General features: G+C 43.4%; 1 protein-coding gene across 7 annotated transcripts; it reads right to left on the bottom strand.

Annotated features, from left to right (window-relative positions):
- Positions 1-2,010: 2,010 nt before the first annotated feature.
- On the bottom strand, positions 2,011-23,447 carry cfap251 (cilia and flagella associated protein 251). Of its 7 annotated transcripts, none has more exons than XM_057832845.1 (23): positions 22,734-23,446; positions 21,715-21,808; positions 21,539-21,633; positions 21,347-21,474; positions 20,349-20,489; positions 20,165-20,274; positions 17,828-17,909; positions 17,650-17,730; positions 17,497-17,574; positions 17,233-17,274; positions 16,746-17,017; positions 16,244-16,420; positions 15,816-16,066; positions 14,136-14,287; positions 11,992-12,153; positions 11,618-11,802; positions 8,017-8,131; positions 7,784-7,947; positions 7,307-7,397; positions 6,850-6,993; positions 6,049-6,280; positions 4,028-4,135; positions 2,011-3,261 (listed from the first exon to the last, which is right to left on the bottom strand). In XM_057832845.1, exons 4-23 carry the CDS (start codon positions 21,467-21,469, stop codon positions 3,125-3,127), a joined length of 2,847 nt encoding a protein of 948 aa, XP_057688828.1. In that variant the 5' UTR covers positions 21,470-21,474; positions 21,539-21,633; positions 21,715-21,808; positions 22,734-23,446; the 3' UTR covers positions 2,011-3,124. The 7 variants fall into 7 exon arrangements, with proteins under 7 accessions (XP_057688828.1, XP_057688826.1, XP_057688830.1 ...); XM_057832843.1 differs by having other exon boundaries at positions 17,801-17,909; positions 22,734-23,444; XM_057832847.1 differs by lacking the exon at positions 11,992-12,153 and having other exon boundaries at positions 17,801-17,909; positions 22,734-23,445.
- Between the last annotated feature and the right edge of the window lie 267 nt (positions 23,448-23,714).

The raw sequence follows: 23,714 nt of genomic DNA, 5'->3' as shown, positions 1-23,714 counted from the left end.
CGTCAGATCACAAGGTTTCTAATTGGTCCGTGTCAGACCGTCACCTTTGTCTGATTGGTCCAAACGGCTACCGCCCAACCACAGCGATGTAAATAGTGAGCAGGTCACTAACGGGTCAAGAATCGCGACTGCGTTTTGCTCATTTGACGACATTGCCTTTCAGATTGAACCCTTTGACAGCTTAAATCAGGGTTGTCAAATTTACGTCCAATCCGGTCCGTTTTGTTCTGCGTGACAGCAACCTTGAAGCTCATTCACTCTGTACATACAAAATTAACCATGTAGATTTTTCATACTGACAAAATTAACCATGTAGATTTTTCATACTGACAAAATTAACCATGTAGATTTTTCATACTGAAAGTACAAGCCCACGTATTTATTTTGACCTTGGTACCCTAAAACCGTCAAACTGTGATCGAGTGCGCGCGCTACTGCACTTGGTTCACTTTCGTCTACGCCAGGGGGTGTGAAACAGATTCTACAAAGGACCGTAGTGGGTCCTGGTCTTTGTTCCAACAGACAATGACGTTTCTTCTAAAAACAAGCAGCAATGGATTACTCTTGTAAGACACCAAATTGGTGAAAAGGGCTTTGTCTCGTTTGGTCGGAATGAAATCCAGCACCCACGGGGTCCAAATGATTTTCCGAACAGATCATGTGACTAGCACCTTAGAGGCGGGCCTTTGATTTGTTTAGCCAGATCTACTGCTGAGGAGGCAAGATGGATATTGGAAATGATATATTGCTTTCAAAAGCTTCAACAACAACCGATGCAAGTGTTCCAGGTTTGTTGTTTACAGGTGGAAAACTCTGTTAGCCAAGGGCGTAGGTTTGGTCTCAACATCGGTAGGGACGCCATAACAGCATAACCTGCAGATACACTTTTTGCTGGGGACGGGACATTAATAAGACGAAAAACAGATTGGGTGAACGGGGGTCAGGGCTACATTCCTCACAAATATGCTGATGCCTACGTAAAAATGAAAAAAGTTCAACATTTTATTTTCAAGGGCGAAAATGGGGGAAATCCCTTTTTCTTCATATTATGGAAATTTACAGTGCTTGTGTTTTTGTGTGTGTTATTTATTTATTTATCTGCAAAAGAAATTATTTTGAAATGAATGATGGATAAAATAAATGAATATATTTTAAGTAATGAGTAAATGCAAAGTTGAATTAACATTAACGGTAAAAAACACAGTACAGGGGGACACTTATCTCTAAGATGCTTCCTACTCGAGTTTTTCAGGTTAGCAAGTTCACACAATTTAATGTTATGCGAACTGTGATGCAGGTCGGACTTTCAGTAGCAAAATTAATGGCGTGTTCCCCACCTCCACAACGTTGATGTCTACTAATGGTGGCTGCTGATGCGGCTGGCCGAAAAAAAGTTTGAATATCCCTCTTCTTTGAAGGGGGTGGAGGAGGCGGCATGTTGACATGTATTTCTGTCAGGGTTGTCTGAGTGTGCGTGCTTGTGGGGAAAAAATGGACCGGCACATTCAGCAAGTGAAAAGGGGTCAATGTAAGTAAGTCTGAACATAATTAAAATACAGTATTTCACTTCATAATGGAAGGGTCAGTTCTATTATTACAACATATGGGAAGACATAAATTATTATCATTAATAATTATTATCAATTGTAATCATTATATAATTCAAATAAAGTTGCTTAAAAGTTGGTAGGGACAATTTGAGCATCCTGAAAAGTTGCCAGTGTTATGTCCCTACCGTCCCTATGCAAACCTGCCCTTGCTATTAGCCAAGGGAAGACAACTTGATGTGCCTCACAACAAACTACTGTACGTTGATGGACATATATCAAGACTATGTGCATTGTACATTTCACACATGCTGCCTTAAGTTGTGGGTGACTTTTGCCTGATTTACGTACGCTCCGCCGATGTTCATATTTTTCTAAAAATTGTATACATTTGGTTTTATTGACCTGTTTTGCACATGCACCAATTGTTACAAAAAAACAAGAAATGCAATCATGTTGTCCAAACGTTTTATTGTCATCAATATCTGCAATAAAAAAAAGAATGACATACTACATGTGTTCATATGGGATGCACATGGATGATGAGTTCATGATACCTTAGTGTAACCAGGTGGGGAAAAAACCCCTGCAGTATTTCCTTGTAACAACGAAATCCGTCTGCATTCAGTGACTGTCATTGTTCTGACAAGTTTCAATTATACGCTGGTTTAGGAATTTTTCAACGCGGCATTCATTCCAAAGTCATGTCGTGAGGTCAAATAACAAAACAAAAAATGCCATCTTGGCATCTTCAAACGTTCAAACAAAACAATATACGCGTTACTCTGTGGTAATCTGTAACATAAACGTGCAGTTGTTTGCGATTGAAAACTATACCCGCCAACGTGCAGAATAAGTCATTAATATATAGACGCTTAGTGATGACGTCATTGCCCAAAGTAGCGGCATTGCCACATTACGTCACTCAACATAAGAACGCCTCCGACAGTCATATTAGTTGTAATTTTGGTAGCCGGGGTAGAAATCTACACCTCAGGTTAACACGGATTGTTAGAATTTTGTCTACGAACAATCAACGAAATGATAAGAGCAAACGTACGATCTTTTAGTTGGATCCTTCAAGTTTAAAGCGGCGAGGGAGGCACATCCTTAACTTATTGTCTGCTGCCGGTTTCCATTTAAGGCGTACGACGAGGTACATCCAAACTGACGCTTTGTAGCTGGTCGCTGATCAAAAACATTCCACTATATGTAGGCGCTTCCGGGAGTTGACACAACCACGCACGGCACAGAAAGTCTCGCAGCCTCATCTACGTCGTGCTGAAGTTCCTCTGTCCTTTAGAATTTTGGTACCGTGAACTAAATAAATTGTTTAGAAAAAGTTGATTTTTTTTTAACATTTAGTCACATAAATATGATATATAAACTGTACAAAACTTTATCGTTGATGAAAATACACTGCAAATTTGATGGGGGGTTTTTGAAGTCCTCCACCTGCACCTTATGGAAGTGGTCACCCTAGTTACACACCTATAAGAAATATGTACGTGAACATACATTTTTGTGTGTAGTCATGTGGCAGACGTCATCAAGTTATGTCCTCCGTGGTGTCTCCATCAAGGTGACGACAACGTTGTTGACGACGACGACGACGAGGACAATGACGGCGGGAGGCCGAGAATTTGACTCGTAAATATCTCCATGGATATTTCCTCCGGTATCAGACTCTCCAAAGAATATTCTTGACTGACATCTTTAAAAAAAAAAAAAGAAGAAAAGAGATTAAAAAGCCATCCATCTTCTTCCGCTTTTCCGAGGCGGCGGCTTGGACGGGGAAGCTCAGCCTTCCCTCTCCGTAGCCAATTGGTTCACTTCATCCAGAGCAACCCTGAGCTGATCTCAGTCCGGTGGGTGTGGCCGGACTGGTCGGGTTCCCGCCCAATCAGGCTATTTTCAAAGAATGGGTGGGTTGATCAAATTTGGGCTACTTTGGACCAAATTTGGCGCTTTTGGAAGGAACCCTTTTTGACTAGTTAAACTGGTATGTCTTGAAGTTAGAGCTACATGGCTTTCTTACTGCAGCAGCAGCAAACGGTATCTGGCCTTTTGGCGCCTCATGGTGAACTGCATGTCGTCCGCATTACTTATTTGAAGGTAGACGGTTACATTCAACAAAATCCTGACCCTTTCACGCAAGATTGACTTTTTTTTTTAACCTTTAGAAAGCATTCATTTCACTAGACACCCAGTCCATTTTGACTTATTTATAATCATATAAAAAGCAAATCATGATTTATCATTCGAGAAAAACAATAGAGTAATAATGACTACTATTTATGCTAGGTTTGCCAGCGAGCCGCGTGACAGGTCTGGCTCCCGAAGGAGGCACAGTGACCCACGTCCAAGCCAGGGAAACTTAATAAGGGCCGGCCATTTGCACCACGCCCCCTCAATGTGCCCTACTTACCGAACAAACCGATGAATGCACGGAGAGTCAATGTACAAGTATTGATACCTACTGTCCGATTTAATGAAGTCCACCTCAGGACTTTCCTCTTCCTTCACTTCAAAGAGGCCTAACAGTGCCGTCAAACACTCTGCCAGCTCATCCTCAGTCATGGCTTCCCCTGTTTCAACATAACATCCAGTTAAAAACAAATTGTCCATGCAATACGGTAAATGATGTTATACTTGTATAGTGCTTTTCCACCTTTCAAGGTGCTCAAAGCGCTTTACACTACATTGCCATCTACCTACTGGTGAGGTGAGGGAGGCAGCACCAGGAGCAATGTGGGGTTCAGTATCTTGCTCAAAGATACTTAGGCCAGTTCATCAGGGAAGAGAATCAAACCCACAACCTCTGGCTTGGGGAACAACTACTCTACCACTGAGCCACTCCACCCCAAATATTAATATGACAAAAACGACAATAATATGACAACAACATTCTAGTAGCTGCTTTCATGATTCCGTTGGAAAAATAGCCAAAAGCAAATTCCAATTCTGGTTGCTGCCACCATGTTGTGGCAATCATCAGCGTACCCTCTCATTTTTATCTCCATCAATTTGCTTTTAATGACAAATTCTGCAAGCTGCAGTACGGTGAAAGGAAAAAAAAAAACAGAGACAGACAGAGAGAGCTTGAAACACGTGCTGTCGAGTAATATTGACGACAGGGCAGCGCTTAAAGAGAATCTCAGACTTGTAGGCTCTAATAAGCCACAATTCTTCTCTTTTACTAAAATATCTTATTAGAAACACATCAAATATTGCCATGGATTTAAAAATCTATTATATTTAGTATATGTTTTGACCTACGGCGCTCGGGGCGATGACGTAGATTGTCACTGTCACTCGACGAATACTACCGGGCGCTTCCTTTTCCGTGGCGAGAGAAACGTCCGACACATGCGCTCATAGGTTAAAAGCGGCGAGTACTTACATTTTGTGTTTTTAACTGAGTCTTTTATTACCTTTTCATTGCCTTTTTGCATGTTTTTTACCTCTCATTGTGTTTTCTTGTGGTAGCTGATTGTTGATCTGTTGACCACATTAGTCACGTAGCATATTTAAACCACTCTTATTTGATATTACTACTTTGAAGTATTTTCTTAGGGGCATCTTTAGTATGTACTGTCAGTATGCTACTAAACAAAACAAGCTGTAAGCGCACGGTAGTACTTTGGGTGTCCAGTTTGCTCTCGCAGGACGTTTTGCCAGTGTAGCTGCTCGTTTTGTGAAAAATCAACATTGCCGTCACGCTCATGAATGTTCCTCTCGGGTTCAAATTGCAATGGTTGAACAGATGACACGTTTATATCGCTAGAGTCATACTCTGAAAGCCCGGCAGCGTAACCGTGTGACGTCACCGCCCTGCGACGTCAGCAACCTACTAGTAGAACTCATTTTACAAATTGTATATAAACAAAAATATCAAGAGGGGTTTCAATATCAAATGATTTGAACTCATAATAAGGTTGCTCTTTTTAGAACTACAAGTGTTTCTACCCGTTTAATGTCCAAGAGTTCATTTTTGAAAGGTGTCACGTGCCGGAACGGGCCGGCGTCATTGTAAGACTGCGAGTTTGCGCGCAGTCACGTCGTCCTATCAGTATCGTGGAGTCATTTGAGTGTCATTGGCGAAAGTGGTAGCGCCACTGTGCTGGCTAAAATCAAGAAAAATCTCGATAGATATGTAGAATAAAGAGGAACCAACTGTAGTGTAGCCCAGAGTAGACTAGCAAATCTACTCAAGTCAAAGTATGGCGTGCAAAACTATGTTTAGAAAATCATTTTTCTCCAAAAGTGACTCAAGTTAATGTAATGCATTAATGCTACCCGTTGATAATCTTTTTGAAACCCACGTGAGGGCAACTTAAATGAGTAGGCACCATCCCGGTTCATGAATTAGGGCAACAGCAGTGAAGACGTCTTAACCAAAGACTCACCTTGAGACTCAAACGGTAAGGACAAATTTCCCTATTTATTGGATAGATTAGTGAGCAGAATACGTGACTATACTATTATTTGGGGGGTATACCTTGGACCTGCAGGAGCTCCAGCATCTGGTCTCTGCGAAGGCGGGGCTCGCCCTTGGACGCGTCGGCCCGGCAAAGAACCTCAAATGCCGCGGCCAGCTCGTCCGCCGAGATGCCGAAAGCCGGGCGGTGGTTGATGTAGAGTTTGATCAATTCCTCTAGGTTGATGTCCGTCACGTACTCTCCCGTTTCTGCGTACTGGCCCAACTTCACCTCGTTCAGCATGTCTTCAACCTGCTCAGAATAAGAATGTTGGCCATAGATTGGATCCAGACTTACTGTATATTCTACTCGCAAAATGTACTGAAATGCTTCAAGATCCAGTTTTTCCTCATTTGTTTCAAAATAGATCAAATATGTTTGAAGAAAAAGGTGGCAAAATTCTGCCAGCAGGATTTTCCTGCCTAAAAGAGGCTGGCTTTTGATCGTTTGGCCACATCCTCCTCCCACTAAATTGGGATGAAGCACCCTCAGTGGCCTTTGGGCTCAGTTGCGGGTTACAATAGGGCAGCGGGCGGGATCTTATGGTACTGGGGGATTGACACCTATCTTTTACTGGATAGTGAGTACCTAATATCCTTTGTATGCGTAATCATTTTTGGTAATATGGAGCCAGAAAAACCTTTGCTAAAGCCAATATTTTGTGTACCGAAGCTTTCGTATCTAGAGGGACGCTGTATGTGCTGCCGTATAAGCGTGGGAGTATGAATGTGTACAATGTGTGTAACCTATAAAAAATGTTTTAAAAAACAAAGAAATATTGCTTCTACGGCAGACAACTTGTGGTAAAATGTCAAGCGTACCTCTTGCTCAGTAGGGAAGTAGGCCAAAGCACGCATGAGCGAAGGCAATTCCGTCAGGGGGATTTTGGTGGACAGCTGCCGCGTCTCCATGGAATCCAGACCTTGATCGTGGATTTGGCAGTAATAGAAAAAGTCCTCGATTTCCTATGAACATCAACAAATCATAGACGGCTCTGCTATATTGTGATGCTGATAAAAAAAAAAAAACAATCGTTTCACAACACCCTCATTTTTCCAAATATTCAAGTCCTTCGGGTCCAATCGATAGCTTGAAATATGGCCAAAGTAAGTGGTGAATTGCCATGGGTTACAAATAAAAATTCAATTCATTTCTTTTTCACTGAAAATGCTACAATGTTGCATTTCAGAGTGCAATGAGACATTGAACGGTACCTCATTTTCCGTTTCAAAAACACAATTGCAAAACTTCAAACCGAGCGGTCGTGTAGATATTTACTCTGTAGAATTTTCCATTCCTGCCTCCCTCTAAAAGCGTGTAGTATGGCGTCAGCTCCTTTCCTCCCAAAGCCGCTGCTCCCTCCAGGGCACTGCATTTACCAGAAAGAGAAAGAAAGTCAGTCTCCAATTTCTATGGTGCAATATGGGACTTACTAAAGTCACACAGAGATGTGATTGCAGTGCTGCCCGAAACACCAAATAGCCAACTGTGCTGCATCACAATGGCAAAATTGTTCCTGTAACTGATTGATACATTCAAGTAAATGATTATTTCTTGAATAAATGCAGATTTTTTTAAAAAAACTAAAAATGAATATCAAATCAACCAAAATACACTGGACTCTTTGGCTTCCGCCGACAACGGTAGACGTCCAATTGACTTAAAACTGGGAGGGCTCATGCTTCCGTGCCATTGACGGCTCTAGACGTCAGATCCGTTTGGGCCGTGCCGCAAAGATGTCCCGGTGTGGCTTACCCGTAGCTTATCTTCCACGAAAGGACGGTGCAGTCAGATCCGCCCGCGGTGAAAACAAACAGTCCGTCGTGGGAGTAGGCGAAGGCCGATACGCCGGTCGGATGGCAGACCACCGCTTGGGACTTGTAAGGATTGCCGTCCAGCGGCAGGATCTGCAGGCCGACCTGGAGGAGGCGCGAACGCGGTCACGGGGCGATGACGAAAAGGGCAACGTAGACGCAAAGCGTACCGACCTTGTCCTCCGTGACGTACGCCATGTAATACGAGCCGTTCTCCGTGTACTGCGACGACGGTAGGATCCCCATTTTCTTAACGGGGCTTCCGTACGTTGGCCCGAGAAGGGTCTTTCTGTTAGAAACCATCAGACGCAGGTAACCGACGATGTTTTGCGGCGAGAGGCTACATGTTCACCGTTGTCATTTCGATCAAAGACGACGACAAAATATTTTGTCGAGGAAGCATTTTTTCATGACGATGACTAGCTGAAAACGTGTCTCGGGAGACTTAAAAGTAACAAGAGCGATGTTTTTTGCAAAAGCGCCACATCGTTATTGTCATATAGTGTATGTTCACGATGCTTGACATTCAATCTTTGGCTCCTGCGCCCCACCCTGAGCGTGTTTAGGATGCTAGGCTTTACTCCAGGCTTGCTTGTTTGTTTTGTACGATTTGCAGTGTTTGGAATAACGGCGTTATAAATAACGGTGTCATTTTTTCAGTAACGGATTAATGTAACTAATTATTTTTTTCCGCCGTTACTGTTACTGACGGCCAAAAGCGGTGCGTTACTTACTTTGAATAAATTGAAGACACTACCAGCCGTAGAGAGTCTACTCTGCTCTGTTGATTTGTTATCCAAAACTTGGGGTGCGTTCAGGTTCATGGCAATGAAAATAGAAAAGACACATAGCCTACCTTTGCAAGAACGAAGGAGTTGCCGTTTGATAAGGTCATAATGTGCAGGTCCTGCACCCATCCGCAGCAAAACTGTTCGTAGCGATTTGTAATTTCGGAATCGCTGATGAGTTTAGTAACATACACCAAACAATAAATACAGCAGAATTTCCATTTCGCATAATTGTGGAAGCCCGTCGACATCTTTACTCCATTTGTTTTCGGCTTGCTCGTAAGGGTCAACATTGTTCACATCCTTAAGTTTGATCACATATCTGTTCTTCGCCTTAGTAACCAGTTTGTCTCTTTATCGAACTGGCAAGTTAAAGTTTAATGTCCCGCGAGCCAGACCTGTGGCCTATACTTCGAACGGAGTTCAACCTCCCCAGAAGTAATCCTGCTTACCAGCGGGTAACCGGAGTTGACAAAACCTGGTTATCTAGTTTGTGGTTAATCGGTGCTACGACGCTGATTATGAGGTTGATTAGTCGAACCTGTGTCAACCCAGTCAGAGTTACTGCGCGTTCACATAAAAGGGGGCGGAGACCAGAGTCAAACATTACTTGTGACGATGGCACGGGAATCTTACTTCACGGAGGAGGAATGCGCGATAATCATGCGGAGTTGTGAGGAATTCAAATCCACCCTCACCCCGAAATCCGACGCCGCTTCGGCGAGTAGAGCGCTACTCGTCTGTTGGCAGCGGATTACAGATCGTGTGATTGTGAATGCGTCAATATGCCAGTTTACTCATGTCCATGAAAAGAAATAAAGCCTGCAGTCAGGACAACAAAATAAGATTTGGTACGTTGACTGTGAGAAATAATTGATCGTGCATCACCACATGAAGAGGGATGATTGTATGTTAGCTCCATTGACTGTATGAGTATGTATGTCCTTTGAACATCTTCAGAGTAGAGGTTAGATCAGGCCTAAAAAAATCCAGCCCGATCCGGCCCGAGCTGATCAATTAACTTGATTTGCAGGCTTTTTGAAAGTAACGTGGCCAACACTGACGATTTGTTGCTTGCTTTAAGCTAGGCAGCGCTCCTTCCTACTTATTTTGAACCACGTGGTAATATTTGTTATTTTATCTTGGCAGGAAAGAATACGCCATGTTGCTTTCGACTTTAAAGGGTATTATAATACTAAGGGGCTGTGAGATAGCAATAGAACCGTTATGTGGCAAGATAACAAATATTAATATGGTTAACAAAAAAATCAATCACATTCATGAGCAATTATCGAAAATAGATCAAAAATGACGAACATTTCCGAAAGTATTCCGGAAACAGCCGAATGGGGCGGAGACGTCACAACAAGGAAACAAAAGGTCGAGGCAGGCGCCATCGTTGTTTATCGACGAGAGCGTTGCGTTGGTGTTTTATCAAAAAAATCGCTAAAATGGTTCAAACCTGTCATGCTATGTGGTGTACAAATAGCAATTTGTCGCAACGTAGTACCCATGAGTTCCCGAACGCGAGAAAAAGAGCTGGACTACGCAGACAATGAGTGAAGTTCGTCCGTGCTAAGAGGGCTAATTTTGCAGACCCGGCCTCCGGCACGGTTTGGTATGGTGCGCATTTTACACCTGAAAGCTATTCCAACTATGGACAAATGAAATCAGGTTTTGCTAAGAAATTGCTCCTGAAAGCAGATGCGATGCCCACCATACACGCGCAGCCACCTAAATGTCCCGAGATATCAAGAAAGAGGACCATGACTGGCTCTGAGTAGACCACCCCACCACCCCAGGCAAAGCAAAGGAGGGAAATGGCCAGAGTGAGTACTCTTTTATAATAAAAAACATATCACGCATTGGATATAGGACCGGACACATGTATAAATTATCGCTCGTAAAATATATAGAACAAATCCTCTAATCCCACTCATATTTGTGTCTGTTGGCAGAGCAAAAACCTATGATAGCACAATAAATGATCATCATTCTATACTTTATTTTGTGGTCACAGTGTTATCAGCTTCACAAAAAGAAATGCAAAACAAACCACTCGGTGTTTCCCACATGATCTGTTGCCGGTGTTTCATCAGTGTGATTGCTCCCCTCAATGATCCTTTCATTAGGCTGCATTGGCTTTCATTTTGGCTCAAATTGATAACCCAAAACACCAAAGAAAGGTTCATAACTCTCCTCGTCACCATTGGAAGAACGTTCGTTACGTCGGATTCGTCGCTGCAACTAGAAACAAAATTGTCCGCCATCATCGCCGCCATTCAGTACGAAGCACCGAGCCGGCCGGGTGTTTCCTAGTTGTGACGTCACGCACACAATATGCTTCATTTCCGGGATCTCGGGCGCCGGTCGTTTTAGCTTGACAATCGATCCAAATTTCTATCATTTTCTTGGTGTTGCGATGTGCGGAATTACACCAAGTGGCATGATATGAATCCAAAAGGCATGCATTTATGGATAAATGATGGAATATTCGCATTTCCCCAGGTGTTGTAATACCCTTTAAAGGTCTGTCCTCAGTCATCATCACCCACTACATGTATCTTGTAGCGTTGGCAATAGCATTTAGCGTCACGAACGTTAACTGTCGGACAACTATCCAATTAGTGGCTCCAATTCATAGAAAATAATGTACCGAGTATGTATTATCACCAAGTTGGTGATGTCCTTGTAGAATATGTGCTCGTCTGCCAATGTTCATCCCAAACCCTCATTTATTGATGTATTCTGTGACTAAAACGTTTCGAATCTTACAGACGAAACCATTTTGAGTCATCGTCGACTGCAACCGAGTTTTCTTCAGCGAAAACGAGACACAGGACCGAGCCATTTTGAAATGATGACTTTGAAGTATTTTGGTCCAAAAGACTAAGAGGAAAAGGAAAAAAGCTGGCAAAAACAGCAAGACTGCTTTAGATTTGAATGTGACTTCTGGATACAAGCGCATGATTTGATGTTTTATCTACCTGCACGTCTTGGCGGTGCTATTGAAAAGCTTCATCTTGTATTGGTCCGAGGCAACCACCAGAAACTCCTCGGCACCGAGAGGCGGGTACCAGGTCATGCACTTGGGCACCGCGCTCTGCTCCAGGCGCACGGAACGCAAGATGACCAACTCCCCCGTGTCGCTGGCCTCCACGTCGTACTCCACCTGTTGGTTCCGGGAAGTGGCGACGATACGCTTGACAACTTTTCAATGATATCAAAAGGATTGAACGATTTGACGAGCGTTCCCCTAAATATGTACAAAGACCAGATGAACTAGTCCATTTTTTATACTTGATACGATTTACAATTTATCAAGGATAAGCGAGCGGGACGGATGGAACGGATGACTCACGAGGAGGCGGTCCATGCCGAGCGTTAAGAGGCGGGGCTTGCCGCCGTCCCGGTCAACCCCGAACGAGAGGTCCGTGATAGGCTTGTAATGGGAGCGGTACCTGGCCAAATATATCCACTGAGTCGGCTGCATCCGGAACAGCGTCACCGCCTTCCCCACGTCCTGCCGGGCAGGCGGGAGAGCGGGGAAAACTTGCCTCAACATTTTGTCTAGCATCGTCGTTTTGCTCAACGCTGACCGTAACCAAAATATTTGGACGATGTCCAGCTAAAAACCTGTCGAGACGAATTCGTCTTGACGAGGAGACAAAAACGGGCCATCATTTCTATCTCGTGTTAGCCTGCGTCGTAGCAGTGTTTGCTCACGTAACTCACTAAGTCCCTCCTCCACATCGACGGTGTCCTCACCAGGCTTGCTTGTTTTGAAACACATGGGAAGATTTGTTTTCTTATATAACTGGAAATGTAACTCGTAGCGATAGCATAGCATTTAGTTTTCGGACAACTTTTTAATGGCGTCCGAGTGGCTACAATTCATTGAAAATAATGTGCTATTTTGTCATCACCAAGTTGCCGTTATCCTCGTAGACGCTACAATACTGTATGTGCTCGTCTCTCAATGTTCATTCCAAATTGACGGAAAACTTGATTTCTTTTGGGACATAAACGTTGATGTTTTACAAAGGGAAACATTTGGAGTCGTCCTCGACCAAAACGAGACCAAATTAGCCTGGACTTATAGACCCTACCCACCGACGTCACAAAACCACGTGCTCGCTGTATGGTTCCGCCCACTTGTCCGTCATTTTGTCTCTGTATTAGCATTGGTTTCAATTGATCGAGGAATTTAAAATGCATTTCATGGAAGACCCGGTGCTTTCTGATGCCGTAAACTCACTGGATGTGTTGCATAAAAGGCGTTATGTGGAAAAGCTTTGTTCTATACAGTCGCCAGATGCATATTTGATGCCTAAATCGATGATTTTTGACCGGCTGCCTTCGCCGTCTTTGCCTGACCCTGATATTTACAACTATCTTGTCCACACAAAATCAGCCTATTCTCACGAAAGTTTGAAAAACTTTAAGAGCTTGGAGGCTTATAAATGCTACGTTGCTGGTTGGGTGAAACAGGTCCTCGTACACGAAAATTTGGCAGGAATCTTGTGCTCGGAAGGTGAGTTACGAAATTTTCAATTCAAAATCTTTTGTTCTTGCTAACATCCACTGTCAAGTCTAATGTATTTCATGTCATTTGTCAATGGAGCTAGGGCTTTTAATGTTTATATGGTTTAGCGATAGCACTCTCACTACATACATACGTGTATGTTGTCGGCGATTAGCCTAGCAATGATCTTAATTGTGGTTGTCAGCCCAAAACCCTCTAAATATATATTAAATGCATCTTACCAGATATAAAATGACTACTACATAATCTGTGGTAATCGTTTGGAGCCCAGTTTTCTCGTCGAATTGCAGCAGCCCATCTCGCTCTCTCCTCTTCGTGTCTCTCGGAATCCGGTAGAACTTCAAGTCTCTCCGTCTATCTTCTCTGTTATTGCAACCGACCGCCACACACGCCTTCACCATTTTGATTATTAATGTTAACGAGCAGAAAAACACGCCGTAAATAGGAGGAATGTACGTAGCCGTAACAGGTCAACACGATGTGTTGACGGACAAGTGGGCGGCACCAGTCAGGAGAGCGGAGTTGTGACGTCACGTGGGTAGGGTCTATTGGTTGACGAAAAGAAAATAGCACGAGTTAGTATTTTGGTCCGAAAGACTAAGACAAAATGAAAAGGGCTGCCTAAAATAGCACTGCGTGACAAGAGCGTAGTGGTTTTGAGAAGAAGACTATGAACAAGGCTGGATTATTTCCCGATCGTGATTGGATGTTTGCATCAATCACAAAGTTGTCCAAGTCACACAGATCATTCAAATACCAAGCTGAAAACAGAGACTACAGTATATTAACATTTTCCATTGCTGTTGTCGTAACTATAGAACATTTGGGTTGCGGTCGAGTCAGATGCACTCTTGATTGTGCACTCAATTTACGCTCGATTAAAAAGCTATCATGACATGTGATCCAAAAAGATGACTCAATGTCAACATTACAGATTGGGAATCTGATTCCTTACTTACTGCTGTGGCAAGGTAGTTGGAGTCATGCGAAAAGCTCATGTGGCTGATGCTGTCCGGGGGGTAATCGAAGCGTTCCTTGGGGTCACTTTGTAAAGTGTTGACATCCAGAAAGTGAACAGCTCCGCTTGCAAAACCCACCGCCAGGTAGCGTCCTGCCAACAAACAAATGCTTTAGTGGCAAATGGAGCCATCGTCCGTCATTTGGTGAGATTCTCTCTCGCCATTCTTGTTGATTGGAAAGAATCAAAAAGTTGCTTGTCTTTTTGGAAAGAATAAAAAGAGTTTCTTGTCTTCATGCACTTTCAATTTTTGGAACGTGTGTCAAGACAAATTCAGACCTTGTTGTTTCAAGCAATCCTATTCTGAAAGCTTTTTGGTCTTTTTACTAGACAAGGTTTCCAACAAGTGCTTTCCTTTGTGAGCAAAATCGGCTTCTCCTCATTTATTTTCCCTCCATATGTCCTATATAGAAGCCTTTCAAATGAAACTGACTGTACATTTTCAGAAAAAAATGGCCGGAGGAACTCCATTCCGTAGCGTGTGCACGCACACCCCGACACACAACAGTTACTTTTAGGAGGACGTCATTTCCTTAACTCATTTAAAAATATATTTTATTGTGTGGAGATACGCTAGCACCGTACAGTCCATGCAAATGATATATATCAATTTTGTTTATTGTCAATTGATCAAATATAGTCAATAATCAGATGGTTATGACTACTATTTACTTTGAAAGAGAGGACATTGCTGCCATTCTATTCCCGTTTGATGGGCGCTAAACCCAGGACTCCATCCGGCCAGAGGTCGACGGAGCAGAAGACAGAGCCGGTCCGGAGCGGGGCGCACGTTTTGATTAAAATAGCTATGTATCTGCCGCGGCCGGAGTCTGAGGAGAATGACGGGTTTGCGGGATAGCTGTTTGGTTAGCTTTGGTTAAATGAGTGCCTACTAGAACTACCAAGGGTGGATAAGTTGATACAAATCTCTTTTGTATCCATAGTAGGCTCATCTGACCCTAATCAGCATATCTTTTGTGAGCACTGAGGTCCTCATTAGCCATTCCCATTCACACTTGCAAAACCACAGGATTGGATTGCTCCAATTAGTAGCATCTTGAGTGTTCGCAGGGCAGGGGCGCCTCGGCTTTGTCGGACAGTGGACCGCTCAGGCGGGAAAAAGCTGCAGTTTGCCTACAGTATGTACTGTATTCTGAAGCTTGTGTTTGCTGTGACAAAACAGCTGTTTGAGCTGCTGTGGTTCTTTAGTCATTGTAATAATAAACTGAACCTTGGCAACTGAATGTTGGACTTGTCAAGACAAAGTAAAGGTGCTTGATGGGATCTCTCCCAGATGTTCTAACACTCAATTTTCTAAAATGTAGACAGTCTGGTTTAGCTACAGTTCTGGATGCAATTTGTAGTTTCATGCCACATGGCCCTCTCGTCAATTTTACACTAACCCAGAAGTCTGGATTTGCAAATATTCAAGATGCTAATTGCAGCTATCCAGAGTGAAACCCCCCCTTCACACCTAAGCTGCTTGATTGGGTGGTCTATTTTTTGACAAAACCTAGTAGTCAGTTTGGAATCGGGATCATTTGACGCCTTTCCGGTATTTCTTTATAGCCCCCCCCCCAAAAAAAAAAACGGGACTTCCAACTATGGATAAAATACGGACCTTGCGGGTCAATGGCGACACACTGGATCTCTTTCTCTTTCTCCACCACCGTTTTGCGGACGGTCCGCTTCTGCTGGTAGTCCCAGACCTTTAAGGCGCCCCTGTGGTTGCCCATGACAAAGGCCGGCTGCTTGGGATGGCAGGCTACGGCGTGGAGAGGGTGGCAGTTTTCCTGCAGCAGGACCCGCCACGTGCCTCTTTCCACATTGACGTGAACCACCGTAGACGTGGATGAAGACACCACAAAGTTTCTGCGCAAATGAGTCGGGACGGATTGCTGAAACACTGGAATCTTTTGATCAAAAGAGCACCATCCACGCTTTGCGTTTCAAATGATCAAAGTCCATCGCCGCTCGATATGTGTCGTCAACTTGACTACGCCATTCCTTGCGCACGAGCGAAGGATGACGTGAGATGTGATGACGCACCTGCCCAGTACCGGTTTGTCATCCGGCGTGCCGTCTTCCAAATATTCTCTCTCAAATTCTTTGGAAAACGATATGGAGACGATAGGGTCCAGATTCATTTGTGTGAACCAGGTCAGGAGAAGCATATTTTCGTCGTAAAAGTTGATGTGCCCTCGCGTGTCTCCTGTGACGATGCAACTGGCGGAAGAAACCGACAAACAATTACAGCTGTAGAGCGCTGACGTTGAACTGAAACGGTCACCTTCCCCAACTTGGGCACGATACGACTATTAAATACAGTATATTACGAGATATTAGGACTCAAATCAGACTAGATGGTTCTCTCGTGTCATAATGGAAGATGACCTCAAGCGTATCGGCAAAATGCTTGAAAAGTGGCTAAAAGAATAGGAAAGTCACTGTGTTGCAGGGGTCATCAACAAGCCCTGATCAAAAATTTGGGGCCAGATTTTCCGTCGCCGTAAAAAGTGTCCTAAAAGTCAAAGCCGAGGTAAGAGCATACTTATCTATCGCGGCCAGCACAGTGATGGGATGCTCCTGCAGAGAGATGATTTTTACTCGATCCCGGCTCAACCTTTGGTTGGAGTCCAGGTCCTGCGAGAGCTCCCAAATCATGACGACGCCGGCCCTGGATGGGGTAATGATCCGGAACTCTCGCCAGTGGAAGACGGACGGACTCAAAGGCCCGCCGGCCATTTTCTGCATTTCGCAGAACTCGGGCGTGGAGTGAGGGAAGAGAGACGCGTTCAGTTCCAGGGTGGCCGCGTCGCCCAGCTGATGACGAGGGGACAAAAAGCTCCAAATACGCCGCTCTCAAAGAAAACATTTTTCAAACCGTCGCAGGGCATTCGGCGTCCGTCAATGAGTAAATCGATCCATTGCGGCAGGTCGCCGTTACAAAGAACACCAATAAGTCCGGACAAAGGGTCCTTCAAACAAAGCTAAATGTTGATGAATAATGTTTTTTGTGAAGGAAAAAAAATCATTACCTTGATAACCTTCAGAGGAACGTATTGCAAACTTCTCTCTGCCTGAAAAAAGCAAGTGGTTACTGCAAGAAACACTACAGAAAAAGAGATGGGATGGGGACATCACGAGAAAATACTGAATTTATTTGTTATTTAGATGAAGTGAGGGTGCCAAGTAGCGAGGGATGACTGATTACTGTACTGTCGGCTTTATTACGTGCCACTACATCTGTTTGCCGTGCTTGCTAACAGGGAGGGAGAGAGGTAGCAATTTCTCCTACTTACTGTGCTGTAAAACAGCACTTGCATGTCACTGCTGCTGAGCAACTGAGTGCTGTTGTTCGGGTTGTAAATGATGTGATTCTGCAAAACAAATTGACACAGATGGATGGATGGCTCGCTCTTATTTGAAAGGCGGGAAAAATGGCTCCCACTTACCTGATAACCGTACTCGGGGCTGAGCTCGGCCAGCCAAAGCGCTTCGCCGGTTTCGTTGGTCCAGTCCCAAACACAAACGCACTGCGGACAAACGGCACCCGCCCGTTGCAAAGCGTAAATGAAGTTTGCCGGCCGAAGTCGGGTAACCCACTTGCTGGCTTTCCCTCCCAAGCGTCACCAGCTGCTTGGCGTCCGGCGAAAAGCCCATGGCGATGACTCCGCCCTCGGAATGGCAGTCGAACAAAGTGTGCACGGGAATACTGAAACATTCCAAATTGAGAAAATCATCACTAGCACATTTTAACTTCATTTAAGGTGTGTGCTTTTTGGAGAGATTCGTCAGTATTTTTGATATATATATTATGCTGTCATTGCGTGTCTATTTTCTAAGAGCGATGACTCCAACCTCAGAATGGCAGTCAAACAAAGAAGACTGTAACATTTGAAATATAGCAAATCGTCAGAAGCGCATTTCTAAGTTGTTTTTCTATAACTGGATGTTGTTCTTATTTGTCACCCAATTTTTATTTGAAACTTTGTTACATTTATCATCATTAAAGCATCCCGTGAGGCATCACCAAACAATTAGCCGATATATGTTCAGTCAATGTCCGGTATCGGTGTGGGATTTTTGGAGCGTGACAACATGGGAATATCGCTTAAAAACTTAAAAACATTTAGTATATGTTAGAGGTTGACCGATAGGGGATTTTCAAAGGCTAATGCCAATTCAAAAAAAAAAAAAAAATCATAATAATTCACTTCTATTCTTGTTTTTTTTTTTTTTTTTTACATTATGCACCACTCAGATTTGATGTTTATTGTGCAATCATCTAATTTTCATGTTTGTTACATGTTTTGATGCACTTTTATGCATTATAAAAGATTAACGTCTGAATTTTGGGCATTAACATGGAAAGCGCGTCTCTACTGTCAGGGTTTTCAAGCTAAGAAACTACTTCCAGAACCAATTCATTTGGTAAGTACAGGGACCACTGTATACACTGCTGGCCAAAAGTATTGGCACCTTCCGTCATATAATGTCTCCCAGAAAATGATTGCAATTACAAACGCTTTGGTAGTAATATCTTCATTTATTTCGCTTGCAATGTAAAAACACAAAAAGTTCAATCATCACCATTTTACACAAAACTCTAAAAATAGACTGGACAAAAGTATTGGCACCCTCAACCTAATACTTGGTAGCACAACCTTTAGACAAAACAATCCCTTCCAGTATCCATCAATGAGTTTCTCCAATGCTCTGCTGGATTTTTTTTTCTTTGGCCAACTGCTCCAGGTTACTGAGATTTGAAGGGTGCTATTTTCAGATCTCTTCACAAGTGTTCTATGGGATTCAGGTCTGGAGTCATTGCTGGCCACTTCTCCAGTGCTTTCTCTCAAAGCATTTTCTCGTGCTTTTGGGCCATTGTCCTGCTAGAAGACCTCTGAGGGAGGCCCAGCTTTCTACACGATGCTGCAAAATGTGTTGGTAGTCTTCAGACTTGTTACTGCCGTGCTCACAGTCAAGCAGTCCAGTGCCAGAGGCAGCGAAGCAACCCCAAAACATCAGAGAACCTCCGGCATGTTGGACTGCGGGGACCGTGTTCTTTCTTTGAAGGCCTTGTTTTTTTCCCCCTGTAAACTCTGTTGACGCCTTTTCCCAAAAAGCTCTACTTTTGTCTCATCTGGCCAGGGAACGTTTCTTCCAAAAACATTTTTGGCTTTCTCATGTAAGTTTTGGCAAACTCCGGCCCGGCTTTTTTATGTCTCTGGGTCAGAAGTGGGGTCTTCCTTTTCATTCAGACGCCGACAGATAGTACGGGTTGACAGTGTTGTACCCTCGGACTGCGGGACAGCTTGAACTTGTTTGGATCTTAGTTGAGGTTCTTTATCCGCACAATCTTTGGTTGAAATCTCTCATCAATTTTTCTTTTCCGACCACATCTAGGGAGGTTAGACACAGTGTTATGGGCTTTAGTCTTATTGATGACACTGCGCACGGTAGACACAGGAACATTCAGGTCTTTGACGATGGGCCTTGTAGCCTTGAGATTGCCCGTGTTTCCTCACAATTTTGCTTCTCAAGTCCTCAGACAGTTCTTTGGTCTTCTTTCTTTTCTCAATGCGCAATGTGGTATACACAAGGACACAGGACAGAGGTTGAGTCAACCTCAATCCATTTTAACAGGCCTGCAACTGTGATTTAGTCATTGCCACCACCTGTTATGTGCCACAGGTGCTGTTAATGACACAAATTAGAGAAGCATCACCTGATTTTTCAAAGAGTGCCAATACTTTTGTCCGGCCCATTTTTGGAGTTTTGTTTAAAACGATAATGATTTCATTTTTTGGTCCTTTTTCATTGCAAGCTAAATCAATGAAGATATTACACCCAAAGCATTTGTAATTGCAATCCTTTTCGGGGAGAAATGGAGCATGATCTGACAGAATTGCAGGGATGCCAATACTTTTGGCCAGCAGTGTATACGATACGGTTTGTCTATATGGCTACCCGGAGTAGGAATCCCACAGGATGACGGTGCTCTTCTCATTTTGGTCGGCCGTAGCGATCCAGCGTCGATCTTCGCTGACACACATGCAGGAAATGGGGCAGATGTGACCCTGAAAAGTATCAAATGGGCTGGAGATTGACTTGTGATCATCACGTTCAAATGGCAAAGAACTATTTTCCTTACTTGCAGTATATGCTGCGAGTTGGTGGTGTGGTTGTAAAGGACGCCGACATTCGCTCCGGCGTAGAGGAAGACCAGCTGGCTGTGGTCTTGCAGAACGTAAACGGGAAGAGAGGAATTCACTCCGGAGACCCAATCCAGTGACTGGATGGATGGATGGATGGATGGATGGATGGATGGATGGACAGAAAGCAACATTTAACATACACCCTGTGGGTTTACTTGACACCGTGGTACCTTGACTTTTGATTTGTGTTGCGACCCAGCTCCGAACAACATTTCAGACTTAAAGATTCACTTCTATTCAATCAGTATTACCTATTGAAATGTCATCAATCTGTCCACGCGATGTTTTCTTTCAGTTTTTTTTTTTACAAAGAAAATAGCACCCTTATCATCAAACAATAAAAGTAACTGTCATGAAAGGAACTTGGACCATGACTTGTGGGCTACCTACCTACCTACACCAACTCATTAGTGGTATTTGTATGTGTTTATCTCATGAAGCTGTGCATTACCAAAGCCATCTTAAAATAGCAAATTGAATCTTTTTTTTTTTCATTGACAATTTGAGTTCTACTGACGGGAAAATATCTCATTGATTCATGTCATTTTACACATAAATGCTCATGACGCTTCGTGGAGAACATAAACTGAACTTTTAACAATACCAAAATATCCAACCTTTCCTTCTTTGTGGTGCATTACGGGTGAGAATAACTTGCTTTAAAACAAAATACACACACACACACACACACAGTGCAAGAGTAAGGAAAGCTGCATTCTTGGACAATCCATTTTCCTTCAATATGCAATGTAAGAAAGCATTGTAGCTTTCTTTATGAAATGGATCATGACTATATCCTGAAAATCTTCAAAGATCTACTGCTTCAAGTATTACCCCCTCTCATAAATGAATGAGTGATGGCAACTCAAGAAAACGACCAATTGGGACACTCTTAAGTCAAGGTACCACTCCATTCCATTATAGATCGACCAACCAATGCGTGCATTGTACTGCTGGGCAGTTCCTGTGTGAAAAGGGTTTCTCTGGTGGCAGAGTATACTTGAGATTCTCTGCTTCGTCTGAGTTTCTCAGTATCGCTCAGGTGACGTTTGGACATTGTCGCTGTCAAACAGAATTCACTCAAAACTGTCAAGTCATTGAAAGAGGAAGAAAGTGCCGTACTCACCTCTCCCAGCATAAGTCGCCGTTGTTGTCACAATGTGATTAGGTTGGCTGTCGACTAGAGTTTCGCTCAATACAAAGTAGGGGGGTGGTGGAAGACTGACCGAGACACAAGTAAAAAATGAACTGCAAATGTAGACAGCAATATTGAGTCGGCCACGCTCGATGGCGAACGTTTACCGATGCCGACGCAGATGCCCCGAAAGGCCCGTAGTTTAGCGCCGGTCCAGCAGTCTGACAGAAGTCCACTTTGAGCTTTTTGGCTCAAAACCAACTGGATTTGGGAGAAAGTCCAAGTCAACTTTTTTTTGATAGATACTACATTTGGGGAAACTCCACCTAATAGTCAAGAAATTCACTCTTCAATGTCGATTTAGAATTTCAAGTAGTAACACAACCACTTAGCGTAGCTTCCACTAACTTGACACATTGAAGCTGGCCGGGCTATCAGTTTAAGAATACTCCAAAGCGTGTACCAAAAATTTACAGAAAGCACTTCGCTCAGAAGAAGAGAGCGGCACTCGCGTCTCATTTCTTCCTAGTAAAGATTGATTTTTGGAATGAGTCAAAACTGGCCCAAAGAATACTCTGCAGTTGTAACATGACCAGTCAATAATTGTCCTCGTGGCCTGAAAGGATGTGTAACGGAAACAATGACGACTTATGTCAAAATGAGTTGTTTTTTTTTTATATTAAATGAAGCTGGAAATTACTTTCAGAGGTTGTATATTATATGGGTGAATTACTCGCATAAAAAACAAACAAACATAAGCAACATGTCATTTTACTCGGAGTTGCCTTTAAAAAAAAATTGACAACCACTGGTGAAGATTGTTCAAATAAATGTAACATATCATTAGAAAGCGACATAATAAGTAGCTCGTGTTTTCTCCCAAAAGTCGAAACCCATGTCTCGTTTTGGTCATTGTCAAACCATGCTTTTTGCAAAAAGTCAAATCATCGTCAAATACGAGTGATATTCGTGATTTCGAACAGGCAACAAATTTTCTTTTCGTTCTTTTAACGCCTTCAATCTTTCAATGCACGTGGATGAATGGGAGAGAATATTCACAGACACGCAAATGGAAAAAAACGATAGGCTAATTAAGACCCCCCAATTTCCAAACTACATAAGATTACTGTACTCTATTTATCTGTGAGGCATCCGAAGCGGTCTGGTCGAGCGCCTTGAAAATCACCTGCTTGCTACTCAGACGATCAGAGGTGTCATCGTCAAGGTTGGATGAACAGTTGACAACTGTATATCCTCCGGGAGATCGGGTAGCTCAACAACGCCAGGCTCGTTAAAAGATTGAAAACGTTTGGAAGTTGTTATTGACGTTGCCTGGCTACCGTCTGATCAAGGACGACGACGACGAACGCCTCGTTTTATTCGTTTCAAATTAAAAGATCGCTAGGTTAGCATTTGAATCCAAATCAAACGGGGGATATTATACAGTAGATGGTCGCTTGAACAAAGTCAAATAGTTGGCGATAGTATGACTTTATGACGTACGCCTCTACTTTATTCTGAAAGCGGTATTGTATCCAGTACGGTTTCCCCCTCCCTCATCCACAAACTAGGCGGAGTTGACATCCTCAAGCCTCCACAATGGACGCCACGGGACTTTTATTCAATCTTCGTGAAGATCGGAGCCTATCTTAGCTTTGGCTCATAAGCGCAGCCTGTTCTCACTGTGGGAAAAGCTTTACTTACAAGTGCAACTGGAAACAACCCGTGAGAGGAAGAAACAACAAGTGAGAGGAAAAACGCTTTGCCTGCTCCGTTTGCTGCCAGCGATCGCACGCGCGCGCGTACAAGGAAGAGAAACCCTTTGTCTGCTCCGCTTACGGACAGATTCTCGCACGAGGCAAACTTCAAAAGTCACGGCAGAGAAGAAGGCACCCCGGCCGGCGAGAACCTTTTCTCCTGCTCCGTTTGTGGCCAAAGATGGCACGGCACGGCAGGAAGCAGACCGGCGAGAGACCTTTTGCCTGCTCCATTCGTCTCAAAAAGGAGACCACTTGTATGCATTATGTAGCCTTTTTATTCTCAGTAAAAGCCATCATGCATTGACATTTTGGTTACTTTAAACATATACCATTTGGTGTCATAAGGGTAAGCTCAGTTATCTTAGTCCTTTGAAGACCACAAAGGTGTAACATGAACCCCCCTCAGT

The sequence above is a fragment of the Corythoichthys intestinalis genome, chromosome 3 (genome assembly GCF_030265065.1).
Source record: "Corythoichthys intestinalis isolate RoL2023-P3 chromosome 3, ASM3026506v1, whole genome shotgun sequence".
In the NCBI taxonomy this organism is placed as follows: Eukaryota; Metazoa; Chordata; class Actinopteri; order Syngnathiformes; family Syngnathidae; genus Corythoichthys; species Corythoichthys intestinalis.
Note: the sequence above shows the minus strand (reverse complement) of the source record. Positions and strands in the feature narration are given on the sequence as shown.